Source organism: Sabethes cyaneus, chromosome 3 (genome assembly GCF_943734655.1).
Source record: "Sabethes cyaneus chromosome 3, idSabCyanKW18_F2, whole genome shotgun sequence".
Classification (NCBI taxonomy): domain Eukaryota; kingdom Metazoa; phylum Arthropoda; class Insecta; order Diptera; family Culicidae; genus Sabethes; species Sabethes cyaneus.
The window spans coordinates 240,905,880-240,926,814 of NC_071355.1; the positions used below are offsets into that span (position 1 = coordinate 240,905,880).

At 43.0% G+C, this 20,935-nt stretch overlaps 2 protein-coding genes across 3 annotated transcripts; one reads left to right on the forward strand and one right to left on the reverse strand.

Annotated features, from left to right (window-relative positions):
* Positions 1-2,869: 2,869 nt before the first annotated feature.
* Positions 2,870-6,554, reverse strand: LOC128744692 (V-type proton ATPase subunit H). 2 transcript variants are annotated; one of them, XM_053841861.1, is made up of 7 exons: positions 6,351-6,554; positions 5,649-6,136; positions 4,840-5,064; positions 4,237-4,371; positions 3,608-4,170; positions 3,428-3,541; positions 2,870-3,366 (listed from the first exon to the last, which is right to left on the reverse strand). In XM_053841861.1, the coding sequence occupies exons 1-7, from the start codon at positions 6,397-6,399 to the stop codon at positions 3,288-3,290; spliced, it is 1,653 nt and encodes a 550-aa protein (XP_053697836.1). In that variant the 5' UTR covers positions 6,400-6,554; the 3' UTR covers positions 2,870-3,287. The 2 variants fall into 2 exon arrangements, with proteins under 2 accessions (XP_053697836.1, XP_053697838.1); XM_053841863.1 differs by lacking the exon at positions 4,840-5,064.
* A 6,636-nt stretch (positions 6,555-13,190) lies between these two features.
* Positions 13,191-18,785, forward strand: LOC128739221 (protein brunelleschi). The gene is made up of 6 exons (XM_053834676.1): positions 13,191-13,991; positions 14,051-15,840; positions 15,891-17,047; positions 17,108-17,529; positions 17,596-17,803; positions 17,872-18,785. The coding sequence occupies exons 1-6, from the start codon at positions 13,799-13,801 to the stop codon at positions 18,095-18,097; spliced, it is 3,996 nt and encodes a 1,331-aa protein (XP_053690651.1). The 5' UTR covers positions 13,191-13,798; the 3' UTR covers positions 18,098-18,785.
* The last annotated feature ends 2,150 nt before the right edge of the window (positions 18,786-20,935 follow it).

The window sequence follows — 20,935 nt, forward strand, 5'->3', positions numbered from 1 at the left end:
TTTTGCAATCTACTTTTCCAGTCGCTTAATCAACGCTTCATCAACCTTTATGCAGCCAAAAAAAATCTATTTTTAAATTTAAAAAAATGGAACGCGTCATTTTTATTTCGCCGTGAACGCGATATTTTTAGTTTCGAATAACTTTAATTCGTACAAGTAGCTAGCTAATTAAAAATGCATGTCTTTTTTCTAGGAATTGAACCCGCCATCTTTTGGATCCATAAGCACTCACCGTATGATCCGCCCCATTTGCATCGGCAGAACAGACAGTGAGAATATCTTTACACCTGAAGCCTAGCCTGTCTAGCGTGAAGCAGTCCATAATGTCGGTAACTGACAAACTTTTGCTGTCAGCCGAATTGCGAAATTCTATGATGTGATAGTATGTGTGCTGTGAGCCGAAAGAAAACTTGGTAGAAGTTTGTAAAGCCACTTTAACACCCTTAAGCAGACTTAAAGTAGTTTGAAAGCTGTGAACCTAATGAAAGCTTCCACTCTACATTTTAACACCTTTAAGCAGCCGTAAAACGGTTTGATGTTTATGGTTGTTTAGAAGAAGATTGTTTAGGAGAAAAATCCGCTATTAAGCTTTTTTATCAGCTTTTGGGAGAGAACTGGTTTAAAAAACTTAAAGTAGCTTAAACATCGCTTATTTAAACACCATTTGAGTGCTTATTTTACGCAGCTTTGATCACCTTAAACCAACCCGTAAACAGCCATATTGCTCTTGCAATTCAGCTACCGTTGTTACTTGGGAAGTACACCTGGAGGTCACCACATCAGACAGACTCATAGATCGACCACGTTTTGATCGACAGTCGGCGCTTCTCAGACATTGTCGACGTCAGATACTATCGAAGCGCTAAACGTTGACTCGGACCATTACCTACTGAGGGTTAAGATGCGCCCAAGACTCTCCGTTGTGAACAACATTCGGTAGCGACGCCAGCCTCGGTTAGATCTCGCCAGACGTCGCCACAAACTACGCGCATTCACTCGAAGCTGCGCTGCTGGAAGAGGACAAGCTGGACGAAGCCCCTCTCGAGGACGGTTGGAACACTATCAAAACAGCCATCAGCAGTGTAGCGGGGACTTGGGGAGCTCCATCGGGGAAGTGGCCCCGAATCCGCGGAACGATTGACGTCAAACGTCAGAACGTGGAAAGACACAAACAGAAGAAGATGCAGCGAAACCAAATCTTTCGGGAGAAAAAGCACAACCGGGAAGAGCAGGAATATGCAGCGTAGGAGCGGCTGAATCGTTCTCAGGAAACGCGAAAGTTCTACCAGAAACTGAACGGATCCCGCAAAGGCTTTGTGCCGCGAGCCGAAATGTACCGGGATAAGACTGTCAGTATTCCGATCGACGATCGTAATGTGACCGATAGGTGGAAGCAGCACTTTGACGAATACCTGAATATCGCCCAGGTGGAGAACCATGGCGACGGGAAAAGCGATTTCGACGGTGCAACAAACGGAAAAGAGGTGCCAGCCTCAGCGATAGGCGAAGTTAAGGAGGCTATCATGCGGCTAAAGAACAACAGGTTAGCTGAGAAAAATGCCATTGAAACGGAGCTTATTAAAATGGAACCAGAAAAGCTGGTCGTTTATACGCACCGGCTAATTATTTGAATTTGGGATACAGAACAGCTACCGGAGAAGTGGAAAGATGGGGTCATCTGCCCGATCTATAAAAAGGGCGACAAGTTGGAGTGCGAGAACTATCAAGCGATCACCGTTCTCAATGCCGCCTATAAAGTGCTGTTTAAAATCATTTCGCGCCGACTATCACCAATTGCGAACAGATTTGTGAGAACTTATCAAGTCAACTTCGTCGAAGTTCGCTCTGATACGGATCAAATATTTACACTGCGGCAAACCCTCCAAAAGGGCCGTGAATACAGAGTTCCCACGAACCATTTGTTCGTTGACTTCAAAGCCGCATATGATACCATCGACCGGAAAGAGCTATGAAAAATCATGGACGAGAACAGCAAATTTATTCGAATCATACAGAGGGCTTTGTCATGCCTGCTGTTCAACATAGCGCTACAAGGTGTTAAGAACCGAGCGGATATCAACACCCGGGGCATGATATTCAACAAATCTAGTCAATTCGTCTGCTTTACCGATAACATGGATGTTATCGGCGGAACATCTGTGACGGTGGCTGAACAGTACACCAGACTAAAGCGCGAAGCAGAAAAGATTGAGTTAAAGGTACATACGTCTAAAATAAAGTACATGCTAGCCAGCGGAACCGAGGCCGAACGACGCCGCTTGGGCAGTAGTATATTGATCGACGGCGACGAGTTTGAGGTAGTCGATGAATTTGTCTACCTCGGCTCACTGGTAACGGCGGACAATGATACCAGCCATGAGATTCGGAGGCGTATTATCAGCAGAAGTCCTGCTTACTACGGGCTTCACAAGCAATTGAGGTCGAGCGAACCAAGTCCCCGTACAAAGTGCACCCTGTACAAGACGCTTATTAGACCGGTTGTCCTCTACGGGCATGAAACATGAACAATGCTCGAGGAAGGCGACGTACAGGAGAACGGAGTATGAAGGCGGAGGATGAATCATGAACTCGCACAGCTCTATGACGAACCCAGTATCCAGAAGGTGGCTAAAGCTGAACGGACGGACACGATGGGCAGGGCATGTTGCAAGAATGTCGGATAACTATCCTGAAAAGATGGTGTTCGTCTCAAATCCGGTAGGAACAAGATGACCAGGAACGCAGCGAGCAAGATGGTTAGACCAGGTGGAGTGAGATCTGGCGGAGAGTACTCGGTGTCTGAGGAATTGGAGAGTGGTAGCCCTCAACTGCTAGTATAGGCGAATAAACAATTGGACAATGATTCCATAACACGATAGTAATTCATTTATTTTAGTAAATACATTTTATTATACACTTACGCACGTAAGTCGAATGCAGTTTGCCATTATCTGACGGCTAACCGAAAAACTGCACTGTCCACCGACTCTAAGTTATACTAGACTATATTATTTATAGTTAAGCTTTTTTTTTGTTGGATTGATCAATAATACATCATGATTAAAATACAAACAACGCCATCGATTTGCGAGGGCCATAAACATTTGCACAATTAACTCATTGCAAGCGACTTAACAAAAATGTTTCGGAGAAACAAAACTTACAGCTTTCAAACGTAGACGGGAATGCGGTTCGTCAAACACTAATGAAACGTTGCTCTGTTGCACGCGGTTAAAATATAGAAAACTGAAAAACAGAAAACAGGAATAACAAAACGGGCTACGGGTTTAGGCTTTGCCGCTGATTGTGGAACCCGCTTGCGGAGTTTTTTCGTTTTCCTTCTCCAACTGCTTGCCAAGGTATTCCCTAAAGATTAATAACAAATTAATTTTTTTTTTCAACTCATAAATGATTGGTTTAAAATTACCAATTGTGGACCATCAGCTTCTGTACTGCCAGCAAAGCTTCGTAACGAACATTAGGATCCTCGTGGGCCAGCAACTGCATGACTAGCTGCTTTCCTCCCAGCTGTTCAATAACACTGTCGAAATACCATACAAATTAGTTGTTTAATTTCAACGTAAATAATTTAATGAAAGAAACGTACTGCTTTCCTCTGGGGTAGTGTCGTACATATTCTCCAATATCATAGCTAGCGACGGACAGTACCAAGGGATCCTTGGAAGTTTCGAGCAAATGGACCAGGATGCGAAGCAACTCATAGTTCTTCTCGTTCAAACGTTGCGCATTTTCACGCCAGAACTTAGCGGACTTGTGCACCGGTGACCACTCCAACCGAGCGCTCTTGATCTCGGTTGCATACTCATCGAACGAACTCAGATCGTGCACCGAGTTCTGCAGCTTCTCGATGAGAAACTCCAAGTCGGCCGCAATATCCTCGTCGTCGAAGCGACGCTGCTCCAGAATCTGCAGCTGCTTCATGACCTTGCACTGCACCATGGCAATGCAGTGCTCCTTGGCGACCTGGGAGTCCTCCGGCTTTTCGATCATGTTACGGAAAACGGCCAGTATGATGCGAGTCACCTTCTCCTTGGCGCTGTCGCTCAGAATGTCCGCCAGAATGGGGATCACGTTGAATTTGTTCATCTTTTCCGCCAGCAGCGGGTTGAAAGTTAGCACCCACAAGCAGAATACCAGTTGGTATTGGACCTACGCCAAGACAGTTCGAAATTCGATGATTATTTCAATAAGTTGAATTAAACTATGAACACCGACCTGGAAGTTGACACGCGAGGATAGAATACTAATCAGCGTACTGATTCCGTCGACGGTGACGAACGCAAAACGGTACTCATCCACACGAAGCATCATCTGCAGGCAGCGGCCAACCGATTGAATGTACTCATTGTTCTACAATAATGCGCAATAAAACCGTATTAGATAAATGCCAAAAAGAAAGGTAAACTTCCGCAACAATGATAGGAAAAGATATCGAAAATGGAACAACATCGAAAGCACCATTGCGGTGCAACATGCGTGTGACTGCAAAACATAATAATCTCGGAAATAAATGACAGATTAGTGCAGATTGAAATAGAACTGGAGATTATTCTAACAATTATAATAGAGGAAGAGAATACAAACAGGATAGGACCTTGCGGCAGATTGTGATGGCAGCATGCTGAGTGCAAAGTGCGGAATACATCGAATGACAAATTTGAACATTACAAAAATAATCCGAATCTAAAAATGCCGTGAGGATGGAGAAATTTGGCGAATATATATGGTATCCAGCAGAGGCGTATGCTTCTGTTCAGTACAAACGAAAGAAAAAGCTCTCCGCTAAAATGAAGAGGCATGAGATCTTTGGTCGACTACCGTTAGCGAGACGTGCAGCGATCCGTCGGCCGGGCGCTGCCGTGGTTCATCGATGGCACTCGATATCTCGCGGTATTTTTCCTGGATCTGGTGATGCTGATGGTGCTGTAGTTCGCCAAGACCACCGTGATGAGCGTGATGTCCATGCCCGTGGTGGTGAGCCGCCGCCGCCTCTTCGATTCGCTTTTTCTCCGCTGCTTCAATTTCAATCAACAGCTTTTGAGCCTAGCTCGATAAACAGATTACAGAATAGTTGAAGAGTTTTACAACAATTTAGAAAAGAAAGAAGTTTTTCAATACAGGCACAACCGAAACAGGAACACAAATTTTCTCAAACTGGGCCAATATTTGGTAATTTAGCTAAATACAAGCAACCTAAGAGAATTTGACGATTCTTTTCAAATGCATGTTTTGCATTGTTTCAATCATACGAACATACCTTATGCATGTTACGAACCATATAATAGGAGAATCATTCAAATTTGAGAGGTAGCTTCTCTTTCCACTAAAACCAGCATTGAGGTAAACAATCTAAACATTGTAGAGTTAGCAAACCGATCAGTGCGTTAGTGATTCAAACGAACACATCAAAAGAGAAGTCAAACAGTCAATAAAAGGACACAATAGCAGTGAAAACAGGAACACACCACACTCATCACAGCGATGTCCTGTTAGAGAAAGTGCGAATCTTTCTTGCGAAACAGTCAGAATTAGTATCACCAAACATTATCCAGCGGGTGGTTAGCATCAACAGTGCATTTTAAAGAAACAGGAAGTTTAGGGAGCCGCTTTCGACCAACGATACTTACAGCCACTGTCAGTTGATCCTTCAGCCATTGCAGGTAGAAGTGAAGATCCGACTTGGGCATCACCTCCTGACCCCAGCAAGCCAGCTTACCCACAACCCGGGACGCCATGTTAACGATGAACCCGTCCTGTCGGTTCAGCAGATTGAGAAACGGCGCCCAGACACTTTCCTTCCGCTTGTTGGCATAATCGTGGAAGATCGCCACCCGGGTGCGGTCCTCCTGCAGCAGATCGTCAATCATCACCAGAATATACTGAATGGTTTGATCCTTGGAAACGTGCGACAGCAAATTCAAAAAGGTCTTGGCACACTGGCTAGGATTGTCCTGCAAGTACTGGGCCTGCGATTTCTTATCCTTGTCCAAGCTACCCACACAGGCAAAGTCCTCCTGTGAGATCATCAGCGACTGCATGTAGGACGACCAGTTAGGCTTGTTCTGGCGAATGTCACCTGCCTGCTGCTGCAGCACGCTGGTGGCCGCAATCATATCTGCAAACAAACAAAAGGCACAGTATGTCACGTGATTAAAGTTCCGAAAAATTTTCACTTTTTTTTCGATTATTGAAAATGTAATTTTAAAAACACTACCGTTTCATTTGTTGCGTTAAATGTATCAAAAAACATATCTATTTTTCCAGTAAACTATTGATTTTTTCGGGATAGTCACTATGAATAGAAAAAAAAACAAATTTTTTGAACTTACCAATTTTGTCGTCCGGCAGCGACGACATCAAATCCTGCACTTCGGACATTGTGTTCTTCGGTAATTGGAGTGCGTGTACTTGCGGAAAACGATCGAGAATTCAGCTGAGAAAATTGCTTCGTTGCAATAATAATCCGACTTATTTTGCGACCGAAATCCAGCAGCCAACCAACCAGCAAAGAAAATTCCGTCCTGCGTATTCGAATGTCATATGACTTGGGGTAAAGTGCCCAATATATGGCAAGCAAAACTGAATTTTGACAGCACACCAAGCATGATGATGCACACGCAACAGCAAAGCTCGCGTGCACGGTGGGCCTGATGCGGGCAAGGATTCAGGCGCAATGCCACACTGTTGCCAAGCTCCAAAAACTAGTAATTTCTTTTAATTTTTTCTCAGTTTTTCATGATCACATTGAAATAAACCGTATTTGATTCGATCGATTCGATTCATAGAACTGCTGAGTAAATCAGTTTTCTTTAATTTTTTTTAAATTTACTATGCTTGTTCCAGAAGTTATGATTTTTAAAACATAAATGGTGTCCGAGTTTTTTAGAATAGACCAAATCAAGGTGACGTCATCTGGCAGATACTGGCGCCCTTGTTTACAAACAGACCGCAGAGTTCAAAAAAGTTTCACCTGTTTAAACGGCAAGTTTGTTGTTTAAACCGAGTTTAACCAGCATTAGGACTAAATTTAAAAGCCAATATGCCTGTAAACTGTTAAAACACTCGCTACATTCGCTATAAACGAAAAGGAAAATTTTCTAAAACGTAAACAAGGGCGTCAGTATCTGTCAATTGACGGTATGATGATTTGTTCTATAGAAAAAGACTTTAGGAGCCGTTCAAATATTACATAACGCTAAAAATGCCATTTTCACGAGCCCCCCACCCCGTTGTAACAATTTCTAACAATAGAGGTTTTCCGTCAGATCATACCCCTTCTTTTCTTATTTTTTCTCGAAAGTACTCCCAATACGAGTGATAATGGTGCAAAAATATATTTTTTTCGTTGACTCTAGAATTTACTATTGTCAATTGCAAGGAAAATTGTACCATCCAAAGTGCGATATCGCTCATAAAAGTGCTATTTTGCATTAAATCGTTTCGGTATCTTCGGCGCACTTTTTCGTTACCTTCCAAGCAATAAGTGCGCCGAAGATACCGAAACGATTTAATGCAAAATAGCACTTTTATGAGCGATATCGCACTTTGGATGGTACAATTTTCCTTGCAATTGACAATACGATTTTTCAAACAATGTAAATTGCAAGAATGGTGAGTTTCTTTTCACCAAATCACGAATGTTGAGTTTTAAAAAATTCGTTTCGGCTGCACTGTTTATTAAAATTTTTAGATTTTCTGGCAGCATTGCACAACAGATATTGACATATGTGTATCAGCGGTTGAGTGAAAAGGACAAAACGAATGAAGCTAAAGATTACCTTCTTTTTCGTTTCGTGCGTTGCTTGCCACAAGAGTAAAGAGTGGCATAAATGGTTTCGAAGTGGTGAAAATAGAGGACACTGGTACAAAAAGGCATGTAATACATCCGAGAAGTGACGGGTTGAAATATACGTATTTTAGTTTTTCATTTTTACAGTAGTTAGAGGTTTTAATAAAGAAAGTTTTATATGGGTATCATTTCTAAGAGTCAAAACCGAACATTTAGTGGAAAAAAAAATTTTGACGGAAAACCTCTATTGTTTCCCTCCCCCACCCATACACGTATCGCGTAACTTTTACAGCTGTATGTATGCTCGATCGCTCTGCTGATGATTGCGACACACTAGCTTATTGCAATTTAGCTCACAAATGTCGGGTAATTAGTTTTTAAGTATTTATATACATATTTTCAAAATAGTTTATTTTTCTTATATTTTTGTTTATGTAGTTACGCGTAACATTATCACTCAAAGCCCCCTCCCCTACAAAATTGCGTAACAATTCCCAAGGAACAAAACGGCAGCACCTAAACAAGCAGGTGTGGAATAAGATTTGTGTGGTAGCATTCGGTGCTGAATAAGCGAATTTGCTGAATTGTCTGTTGTTTAAACGTCATATCTTACGTTTTTTCTAGCTTCTAATCAACATTTATACGTTGTTATATAATTGCGGAATAAGAGTCGAATAAACGTTATGCAAACGTATCGGCAGAACAGCTAAGAGCAGGTGTGGAATAATGGTCGCTTAAAAGCTACCATGAAAATGCATGTCGAATAGACGTTGTGCAAACTTGTCGGTCAAGAGCAATTGTGGAGTAAAAGAGGAATAAGAGTGGAATGAGCATTGCGCAAACGTATCAGCAGCATTACGGAGATCAAGTGTGGAATAATAGTGGAATAAGTGTGGAATGAGCGTTGCGCAAATGTATCAGCAGCATTGCTGAGAGCAAGTGCAGAATAAAAGTGGAAGAACAGTGGAATAAATGTTGTACAAACGAATTTACAGCATTGCTGAGAGCAAGCGTGGAATAACAGTGGAATAAATGATGAGCAGCATTACTGCGAGAAGGTGTGGAATAAAAGTGGAATAAGAGTGGAATGAGCGTTGCGCAAACGTATCAGCTGCATTGCTGAGAGCGAGTGTGGAATAAGAGTGGAATGAAAGTTGCCCAAACGCATCAGCTGCATTGCTAAGAGGAATTGTAGAATATGTGTCGAATAATTGTCGTACAAACGTATCAGGAGCACCACTAAGAGCAGGTATGGAATAAAAGGTGCTTGATGGCAGCCAATAACATCGATAACTTGAATGACACTTTATACTTTACACTTTATAATTTATGCTTTAAATTTATATTAGGTACACTTTATTTTTATTTTTTTGATACATTAAGAATAGAAAACATTTGCATAACCACTTTTAGCCGCCGCAAATCTTTGCTGGTCGTGGAACCTTTTAAGTGTTGTTGCCTGCACGGTGTGTATCTTTTCTCTCGGCGTGTCGTTATCGCTCGTCGTACCGATAATTTTAACAAACTTATCCAAAGACAACCAGCTCTGCTTAACGCTTTGCAAGTTACTCACAATGGGTTTGCTCAGCGAGATGAATTTCTTCGGGCTGAAGCCGCCAGAATAGAGGTTTTCCGTCAAAAATTTTTTTTTCACTAAATGTTCGGTTTTGACTCTTAGAAATGATACCCTTATAAAACTTTCTTTATTAAAGCCTCTAACTACTGTAAAAATGAAAAACTAAAATACGTATATTTCAACCGGTCACTTCTCGGATGTCTTACATGCCTTTTTGTACCAGTGTCCTCTATTTTCACCACTTCGAAACCATTTGTGCCACTCTTTACTCTTGTGGCAAGCAACAAACGAAATGAAAAAGAAGGTAATCATTAGCTTTTCATTCGTTTTATCCTTTTCACTCTACCGCTGGTACACATATGTCAAAAACTGTTAAGCAATGCTGCCAGAAAATCTGAAAATTTTGATAAACAGTGCAGCCGAAACGAATTTTTTAAAACTCAACATTCGTGATTTGGTGAAAAGAAACTCAACATTCTTGCAATTTGCATTGTTTAAAAAATCGTAGTAAATTCTAGAGTCAACGAAAAAAATATATTTTTGCACCATTGTCACTCGTATTGGGAGTACTTTTGAGAAAAAATAGGAAAAGGAGGGGTATGATCTGACGGAAAACCTCTATTGTTATGGTTGGGTGGCATAGTGGCGATACCACCACTGCTGGTAGCGCCGTAATCGTGTGACCAGCTCCCGCTGCCGGTACGCAAAAATACCACTGCTTCTCGTGCCACCCGCTGCTCTTTTTTGTTTTCTGGAAGCTCAGGACTATCTGCGTAAACTAATGACGGGGTGACAAAAGTATTCCTCCTCTGCGGTACTAGCACGAATTATTCCTACTGTTAACTAATCACTGCTGCTGCTAACCACATCACTGCTAACTAACATTCTGGATTTCTAGTTTCCAGTGAAATTTATTCAGTAGAACCGCTCACCGTCGAAATTATTCACAAGAAAAAAGACCTCTGCGTTGTGACTGTGTTATGTTGCTGGTGGTACAAGCGAAATGCTTTATTTTAGTACAAATAGTTTGTTAAATGTTTAACATGTGCGGAATAAATACTTCTAAAGTAATCTTGTACAGCAGATGCCAAACATGATTTAAGAAACTACTCTTCAGCGCTTAAATGTATTTTAGCCAAGGGTAAGTCGCTTAGAACATTGAGGCAGGCTCAATTTAGGGAACAGCTGACCTCATTGATTGCAATTGCGGTACACTCATTTCACAGTTTATGGCACACTGTGGCCCACATTTTTGACATTTAAATTTTGAAATGTTAGAAATTGGCAGCCCTGCCAATGTTTGTTAATGTCAAAACGATCAAACGGTCAATCTGAGCGCTGGCGAATTTGACAGGTTTCACATGATCAGCACCTCGGCAGCACAGTAAGGCACAGACTGAACAAAATTTCTATGAAAGAGGTGAACGGAATGTTCTCAGTGACTTACCCTTGATTTTAGCCCATTTTTGTTCCACGCTTGACAAACTTAAGCTGGTAAATCTACATCGGCTGAAAACTCGGCGCCTGTCATATGTCAGATTATCTCAGATGTGTTCGTTGACGGCTTCCGACCGACAGGATGTAAGTTCGAACCCGGGTGAATAAAAAAATTATATGGCAGGCTTGATGAATTTTGAGTCAACCAATGATTTCCTATTAAGTCTCTTATTAAATTATAATATATGCATACTAAAATGGCCATGAAAATAACGAAACCCACAAAATAAAATAAAAATACTTAGCTGCATTTTTTTTCTTTCTATTGTCTAAATGTTGAACAGCTGTCGAATAAACGTAGCTTCAGTGTCATCAGCAGAAGTTTAATAAACATATCTATACGTACTGAATAAACATTTTACTATACGTTACATAACAGTCATACAAACGCATCTTCCACGCCCATATTCAGCACTGTGCTGCTTAAATTCTCCAAAACCAACTGTATAAGCATTGAACAGAGGTGTTTAGACATACTTGAAAAGCAGCTATACAGCAAGTGCTGAATAAAAGCTGTCGGTTAAACGTTTAATAAGCAAAATACGAAATACGTATCTGTCGTGAATAAAATACACATAGTAGAATTAAATTGGGTATTTTAATTTTTCCAAAAAAGTTGCTTTTTTACCTCATTTGATAGCCCGTCGTTTTTTGAATCTAACAGTTCTTTTTTTATTTCAATTGAGTCAATATTTGATGAAAAAATTAATAAAAATCAAAAATAGAATGATTTGCTGTTTGACAGATATCAACCAAGCCGATTGATTGAAATGATGTCAGAAATTCTCTTCCTCTCTTCTATCTTTCTGATAGAGCTTTTCATTTTGACCGAGCTTTTGACAGCTCCCATGTGAAACTTGTATCGTCTGATGACCATAGTTTATCTACCCACTGTGTTGTCTAAGGCGAGTTGAGAAGAAAAATGGTTTACTTATAAGCTATCGTCTAATTTAAAAAAAATTTTTTTAATGAAGAAAATACTTTTTTTTATTACTTTCACTCGTCAAATTTGGAAAAATGTTCATGTGACTTTACAGTGACATCATATCTTATCATAATATGCGAGAATTTAAATACCGCTAAAATACCCAATTGGATAAGTTTTCTTATTTTTATTTTTAGGTAACAAAAATTCAACATACCCCCACTCTCTGTAGCGTTATGTAAAATTTGAACGGCACCTTATTATCCCGGATCTTCAAGAAGAAAATGAAGGTATTGCAAGAAATTCTAGATCTGGTTGCTCGAAAAACCATCGCTGCAGTTGGATCTGTTGGTGGGCGTAACGAAAACGAATGGTTGCGTCAATCACTTTGTTAGTAATTTTAATCGGCCCTTCTTTGTAGTGCTCAGTTTTTTCGTTTTTACCAAGCTCTTCTAATGTTTTTTTTGTCTATGCGGTTTTCAGTCAAGGATCCAGTTGCTGATTCGGATCCCAAAAGCAAAAAGCGAAGTTTTGGGTATTTAACGTCTTTAAGACGCGTGACCTTTCTTTATCGACAGACTTCGCAGCCGGTTATTAGAGTACAAGGCAATTGCGAGGCTAGTGCAACGATTCTACTTACTCTTACCAGCACCGCCCAGCCGAGATTCGAACATAGGACAACTGGCTTGTTAGACTAGCGTTGTACCGCGAAGCTACCTGTAGCCAAATTCCGGTGCTTCAAGAAAATTTCTCAAAATCTCTTTGAGAATCTCTTTTTCTTCCATTAATTTTCATTTCGCATTCAGAGCAACTGAAGGGAAAGAAGAATATAATGTGTGCGGAAAAAAATGTAGTTTTTTGTTTTCCGCTAGATGGGTTCTCTAATTTATCCCTACCTATACGTTCGAAAAATCATACAACTTAATCCTTCGTAATCTCTTAATTCATCTATAATAACCAAAATGTTTCATAACATTGTACCGACATATCATTGTAAAGATTTTTAAAATTAAAAAATTTTGGAATTCCGATGAACTGCAATGAGAAAATCTTTGACATTTAAAAAAAGGACATTTAAAAAAAGGAGATTTTTAATTCCTTTGAGATTTTTCGGGTCAGAAAATCCGAAAAAAAGCTTTCCTTTTTTAAATGTTAAGGCATTTTGCTGGAATTCAAAAATAAAATAATTTTAAAAAACTTCGAAAATTTTTTTTGTGTCACGTGTGGAGTTCGGCTGCTGGACGGTTCCATTTTCAATGATAACTTTCAAAAATATCCGGCAACTCTGTTTTAAACTTCAATCAAACACCCAAGCAAAAACCTTGCAAACGCAAATGATGTCCGTTTCGTTGCCGTCATGGTTGAAGAAGCAGCAGAAAACTTGAAAAATTGCAAAACAATCGCAGTTCGGTTGTGTTACTGAGTTTTTTCAATAGGCTTTGTTAAATATCTTCAATTTTCCCACACCGTAGTGTTTGTTGTGTCGCTTTTGTAATTTGGGGGCGTTGCAAGAAAACTGTGAATGTAGACTTGTGGTTTGATCGGTGTCTCCACTTTGTTTTGGTTTATCCACCCATTTGTGCAACGCAAGTTTTAGTGATAAAAGAGAAGACATTCCATCTCGCCCCGCATTGAACGAAGATCGAAAACAACAAGCATCAGTAAAAGGTGTGACGTGCGACAACAAGAAAGTAGGAAGAGAACTGCAGGAGGCAGATCGTACAGCGTGAAAGAAAAAACGACAACCACAGTGCGAGACGAAAAAGATGATGTGTCAAAGTGAAAGAGCTGCTCCGTAAAATGGAAGAGTTTCCTTGGCTATTTTGAAAACAAAAAGTAGAAATTTGCGAACTGTCCTGCTCCTCCGAAGGTACTTGGACGTGCGCAGCTCTGATTGGTTTTGTCAAATAGTGTGGTAGCTTGTCCTGTAGTAGATTGTGTTCTGATCCAGATCCAGGGTCCGAAAAAAGTGTCACTAAATGAAGATTAAATGAGATCGACTGTAAGCTATATGTTATCGCAAGGACCAGGAGACCCGATAATGGCGCATCCCGACTACGAGCAGTACCACTACCATCACGGCTGTCTGCTGATTCTGGTGCGTGGGATCGGTCCTTTGAAACCTCGGTCACTGCAGCGTGTTTTCGAACGAATCCAGCGGGTGAATAATATCAAAATTCCTGGTAAGTTTGTGACAGCTTTTGAGCGTGAATGTTTTCTAACGAGTGGTGCTTTCATTCAGATTCGTCTGGTATTACGAGAGATATTTGGGTTCGCTACATACGAGATCATCCGGTGGAGAACAACGATTGGGGTGACTTTCAAACGCACAGGCGACTGCTGGGGCTGATTACTGTCGGAAAATTCGACAACCAAAATGAGCTTAATGAACTTTGTCGAGTTCACGAATCCCTTAAGGTAAAATATACCAGTACACTGTTTGATTCAAGGTGTCTATTGTTTGGACCGGCCTATGAGGAGCTGCACAAACTCAGCAGCGGCTCGGAGGATAAAAAAAACGCGACAATAGAGAGCTGCTTTCAAACGCCGTCCAATTTCAAAAGTCGAGCCTTTTTCTATCCGGAAAATGACTCCTGCTCAAACTTGGAAACAAAGATTTCAGAATTTATCACCTCTCTGTACTATATTCTGGAACTGAAGCGTCTGGAGAAAACGCGGGAGAAGATTGACAAAGTGCCGCTGCTGTTGGCGCCGTTCGAAAAGAAAGATTTCGTAGGACTAGATCTGGAAAGTCGCAACAACAAGAAACGCTGCATCGGCCGGATGACGAAACATTTGGGAGATCTAACGCTGCAGGCCGGCCTGGTGGCCGAATCGCTGAACCTTTTTCATTCTGCGAGTGAAACTCTACGTGCCATAAGTGATTCTCTTTGGCTTGGAGCGGCCTTCGAAGGCCTTTGTGCCGCTTCTGCCATTCTGCTGTACCCTAACTTTCGCTACGCAATGTCGATTCAACGAAATTCTAGTCTCCAAGAGAATACCTCTTCCTCGCCGCAGAAGTTCAATCTTGCTCGCAGCCAAGCGCTCACTAACAATAGCTACAATAATGGCGAAGTGACCGGAAATAGCCTGAACCAGAAGAAAACTAATATGGTGATTAATCTGGCTAGTTCGGAAACGACGTCAATCCCAGATAAAACCTCCGGTTCTTCGAACTCGTCCGCTTCGTCTATCAGCTCAACGTTCTCGACTAGCTCCAGCAGCGGTGGAAGTACGGCCAGTGGAAGCTCCTCCTCGCTTACCGATTCCGGAACATTGGTGAACAAATCTGTAGCCGCTCAAAAGTTTCCCCCCAATATTTTGCAACCGGACGATATTCCTGCCCGGTATCGTGAAGCCATCATTAATTACAGCAAGTATCGTAACGCAGGAATAATAGAGACAGAGGCAGCTCTCAAAGCAGCTCGAATCTGTATTGAGCAGGGAAAAAATTTGGATGTTGCGATGTTTCTACAAAATGTTCTTTATATTAATTTGAATATGAGCGAGCAACAGCGAGTGCGGAGGTTCGAAGTGCTTACGGATTTGTACCAGAAGATTGGCTACAACCGTAAGGCGGCATTCTGTCAACGGTTGGCCGCCTGGCGTCACGTTGCTGTCAGCAATACAAATCCTGACTGGGGCCAGAGCTACCGGCTGATGTTAGAAAGCTTTTCCGGCCACAAACTGTCGTTGGAGCCACATGAAGTATTGGAAAATAATACCGGCTGGCCTGTGCTGCAAATCGATCTGCTTCAGCAGTTGGTTGGCACGGCCAGACGGTTGGGACAATCGGCACTAGCCACCAGGCACATGACATTCCTGCTGCAGACGATGTGGAAACATTTGAATGCACACGACCAGAAAGAAATGGCCCTGCAGTTGCAGAACCTTGCCTCCCAGTGCGAGGGTGCTCCGGTTCCGCTGGTACTGGAGAATGGAACCGTTATTCCACCGGCTAATTTAACCGATTTGCCGCTCTGCAGCCAGCTGCTGGTGAAAGACTTGCCCTCACATATGAGACCAATGAAGGTTAGTTTAGTTTTCTATGCTTTGTCTGAAACTTATGTGATTCTTTACAGATTGTAATAGCCAAAGTAGACCAGGGACCTTTTCTGTTTACTCCAATCCACTTCAGTTCGATGGATCGCCGCCAGGCGAAGGATGACAGTAAGATTTCCTTTAATTGGGTTCAGCATGACGTTTGTGAGGTCAATGTAAAGCTGACCAATCCGCTGCCGTTTGAGCTGCAGGTGACCGACATTCGGCTGCTAACGACGGGCGTTGTTTTCGAGGCATTCCCCCAAACGGTAATGCTGCAACCGAACGTACTGACTACGGTTTCTCTTCACGGAACTCCGATCGAGAAAGGAGAGCTGGACATTCAGGGCTACAGCACGCATACGCTGGGTGTTAAATCCAACTGCCGCCTGAAGCATATGTTGCACCGTCGACTGCGTCATCTGCCTACGCACTATCAAGTTAATGTAATACCCGCGCTTCCAAAGCTAGAACTTAAGACGAGCCTTCCTCAGACGGCAACTTTCAGCGGAATGCCCAATGCGGACTGTGTTACCACGTCTGCCAGTATCACGCTCTATAATGGTGAACGGGGAGAATGCGTCGTTACTTTAACCAACACGAGCAACATCCTGATCGAATACATTGACGCTACGTTTCATTCGAGCATGGACGCCAACCTACAAAATCGAATCTTTCAACTGTCGACGGAAGAGCTGATGTCCAAACTGCCAATTAAGCCGCAAGAGAGTATCGACTTTAAGCTGGTCATCTACGGGGAGGCAGATTTTCTCGGGGCCGTTGGGACGGGTCAGCATGGGTACCAGCATTCGTCGCATCATGACGGTATCAACAGTGCCGGACCGCAAAGTCTGACGGCATCGCACAGTGGAGTTGGAGCTACCACCTTCAGTGGAGGCAGCGGGAATCCTGGTTCCATTCCGAGTCGCATCAGTTCACCTACTAATACCCACAGGCGAAACGATCCGCTAACTTCGAGCTTTCGCTCGTCACACTCGGGTCACTCGTCGCTGGCAACGTTGAGTGTGGGGATCGCCACCGGGCATGTGCCGAGACAGCTTGAGGCACAGTTGCGCTTCAGATACTCCGGTGGAGAGGGTTTGCAGGAAGGTTTCTGCCGGCAGTGTGCGATTTCGTTCAACGTTGAATTGCTGCCGAGTGCGCAGATCACCAACTGGGACGTTTTGTCGGCGGAAATGTAAGTTTTACGAGTAACAATATTTTTAAGTTGATAAACCAAATAATTTGTTTGTTTCAGTCCATCACAGTTCTATCTAGTGCTGGACGTGGTCAATCTAACGGTACAGGAGATGTCCCTCAACTACACCTCCAACAAAACAATACTCATCGAAGCGAAGGAAAGCTGCCGCGTTCCGGTACCGGTCGATCGGTGTCCGCTGGAACGTATCCTAGCGGCGATGGAACACCAACAGCAGTCGTTGAACAATGGCTCGCTGGATATTCACCCTGCTAGTATACTGAGCGGCGTCGGTGTGACCACTAGCAGTGCAGCCGATACGTCCGATCTAACCGAGCGGGTTTGCTCCGAACATATAGCGGAAAACGTAAATCTTAAATGGTCTTTGCCGGGGTTGGACTGCAACGGAGTTGCTTCACTAAGGGGAATTACCCTGTCGCCCACGATGCTGGACCTGGTAACGGTGCCACCGTTGCAGTGGGGTTAGTCTGCGTACTTATGCGTAGTTATTGTTAATCAATTACGAAATATTATCTTTATAATTGTAGAGGTGAAAGTCGACAATCAACCGGTGGCTCCACAATCGGAGGTTACTTGCGTCACTGGTCAGTTCATGTCGCTTAGCATCGGAATCTGCAACCTGTCGGCTTCGGTTCTACACCAAGTGCAGTTGTCCGTTCAGTTCTATCAAGACTACCAGAATGGCCATCACAACTATCGACTGGAGACGCGAGTCACAATGACGGGACCGAATCAGTAAGCTTGCCCCCACCTTTACTTGTCCCAATATAAATTGTTAATCATCGTTGTTTTTTCGCTTACAGCATCCTAATCCCGTCACTGAACAAAGACGAAAAAGCATTCCACGAGTGTTCGGTACTGTTCTTTACACCGGGTCGCTTTAAGGCGGATATTCAGTGCCGTTCGCTCAGCTCGATGGGCGAAAGTTTGGCCACTGCTGGTCCTACCACAGCCGCCGCCGTCGCAGCATCCTCATCGCACGTCTGGCGGTTTATTCCTCCGGTTGAAATTACCGTCATCGACCAGTAATAGAATAGAAGAAAGGGCTCTCTCCCCGGCACACAGACACCCGCTACTGTTAGCACCTTAGAAACTATAACACAAATTGATTGTTATCGCCAAACTATAGTAGACAGCCGTTCAGCTAGCAATGTACGTATTCAACAACAACAAAAGCCCCAATATACAGATGTTGGGTTTCACACGTTTATAATTCTTGCAAATCGGTTATTTTTAAATATTATTTTACATAGCAGTAAGTAGGTTGTTAGCCGCTAAGGCACTCGGTAAATTATTATTGGAATGTATAGCAATATAAAAATGAAATTAGGCCGCATTGTCCGAGACTAAAGCCTCTACGGTGTTGCAAAAACGTAACTAGTAACAAGTACATACATATATAGCTTTTCATTTATTGTTTTTTTTTGTTTCGTTAAACAGTGAGTACTCAAAACATGCCACACATGTATAATCAATCTATACGTACATATATGCAAAGGGAAATTAAGTTTCTTGCGATGTTTCTTTTTTACACCTGAAGGATAATTCTCACGCTGTTACAAATTTTGTATTTTGTTTAACCAGACGGTCAGATTGAGTGACTGATTGTGTATAACTTTGCAGAACAAGAGATAAACTGGCCGTAAAACTGTTCGAACATTAGAACAACTATTATAGGACGCTGCTAGCATACTAAGATTTTTGTTAGAAGGAAGAAAGGATGTTATTTATTATTTAATAAAGAAAATTTGCTAAAGCTGTGCAAATGATACTTTAATTTTTTTAAAGCTGAAGAACAGCCGCCGGAAACGACCGACTTCTGGCAGAACTCTTTAAAAATGTCCCAGAACCGCTAGCAACGGCACCTCACTGGATAATTTCAAGGGTTTGGGAGGAGGAGAAACTACCGGAGGTGTGGTCTGTCCCATCTACAAAAAGGACGATCGGCTAGATTACTGTAATTACCGCGCCATTACGCTTGATTTGATTATCTCATCTATCCCCAATAGCAAGACAATTCGTATGGCAAACCCTCCAGAAATGTCGGGAATACAACGTGCCCACGAATCATATTTTCGGGGATTTCAGGGCAGCATAGGTTACAGTTGATCGCGAACAGCTTTGGCAGATTCTCCCTATCCCCAGATAGTCCCTTCGAATCGCGCAGAGGGTTGCGGCAAGGACTGTCTTGTATGTTAATACTTGCTATCGCAATTGAAGGTGTGATCCGGCGAGTGGGCATCGAAACGAGAGAAACGATCTTCAGCAAGACTAGCGAACTCTTAGCCTTCGCACACAACCTTAACATCATTACTACAAACCTTGGTACGGCGTAGGCAATCTACGCCAGACTAAAAACGGAGACAAGGAGGATTGTATCACAAATCTATGCGTCAAAAACCACATATATGGTAGGAAGTAGCTCGAGAAAAAGCAACATTTACCTCCCACGGACATTGACTATTGATGGCGATGAATTGGCAGTGGTTGATGAGTTCGTATATTTGGACCTCCTCTTGGTACCAGCCGGAATACGACCAACCTTAGCGGAGATCGGGTAACCAACCCCGGTGGAAACTAAGATCGTATACTAACCGGGAAGGAGGTATAGTGAGTCTCGGCATTATAAGATGGCAGCCCCATCGCGAGACTCGGTAGTGTTGCCCTAGTACGACTACACACCAAAATTCGGAGTGGAATATTAGGCATCGACCTGGGCGACGGAACAAGGACGACGAATGGAGACTCGGTGCTTGGAACTGCAGATCGCGAAATTTTGCAGGTTGCGAGCGGGTGCTGATTGAACAGCTTGAACCTCGCAAACTCGGCATCGTAGCTCTGCAGGAAATCTGTCGCAAAGGAGAGAAGGTATGGAAGATCCGTGGCGGAAAGGCCCAGTTTTACCAGAGCGGTGGCGCTACCAACAAACTGGGAACGGGTTTTGTAGTGCTGGGCGGAATGCAGGATTGCGTGATAGATTGGAAGGCGATCAACGAGAGAATGTGTGTATTGAGGATAAAGGGCCGTTTCATTAGCATCATTAACGTGCACTGCCCGCACGAAGGTAGACCCGACGATGAGAAAGAAGCGTTCTACGCGAGGCTGGAGGCAACGCACGACAGTTGCTCGTCACGGGACATCAAGATCGTCATCGGGGATATAAACACCCAGGTCGGTAGGGAAGAGATGTATAGACCGGTGGTAGGACCCCATAGCCTGCACACCGACACAAACGATAACGGCCAACGATGTATAACCTTCGCAGCTTCCCGAGTCCTGGTGATCCGAAGCACCTTTTTCCCGTGCAAGGATATCCACAAACCCACCTGGAGATCACCTGACCAACGTACAATGAACCAAATTGACTATGTTCTCATAGAGAGCCGCTTTTTCTCTAACATCACGAATGTTCGCTCCCGTCGAGGTGCGGATATTGATTCTGACCATTACCTAGTAGCAGTACATGTGCACTCAAAGCTGTCCACCGTATACCGGACACGTCAAAGCCGCCCTCCTCGGCTGAACATCAGGCAGCTAGATAACCCACAAGCTGCAGAGAACTACGCGCGAGTACTGAATGAGACACTGCCTTCTTCCGAGGAGTTAGGTACTTCAAACCTCGAAAACGATTGGGGCAGAATACGCTCGGCCATGGATGGTAAATGGTTGAATAATGCGCTCCAGAACTATCACGAAGTTCCACAGCCTCTTATTTAGCAACTCCTATCTCTACCTCCTCGTGGTACCATCCGGGTTACGCTCCTTAGTGGAAATCGGACAACCGGTGGAAACTAGGGTCGAATGCGGACAGAGAAGGGGGCACTCATGCGAAGGCTGAGTGTAAACTCTCCGCCTGCAAATGACGGA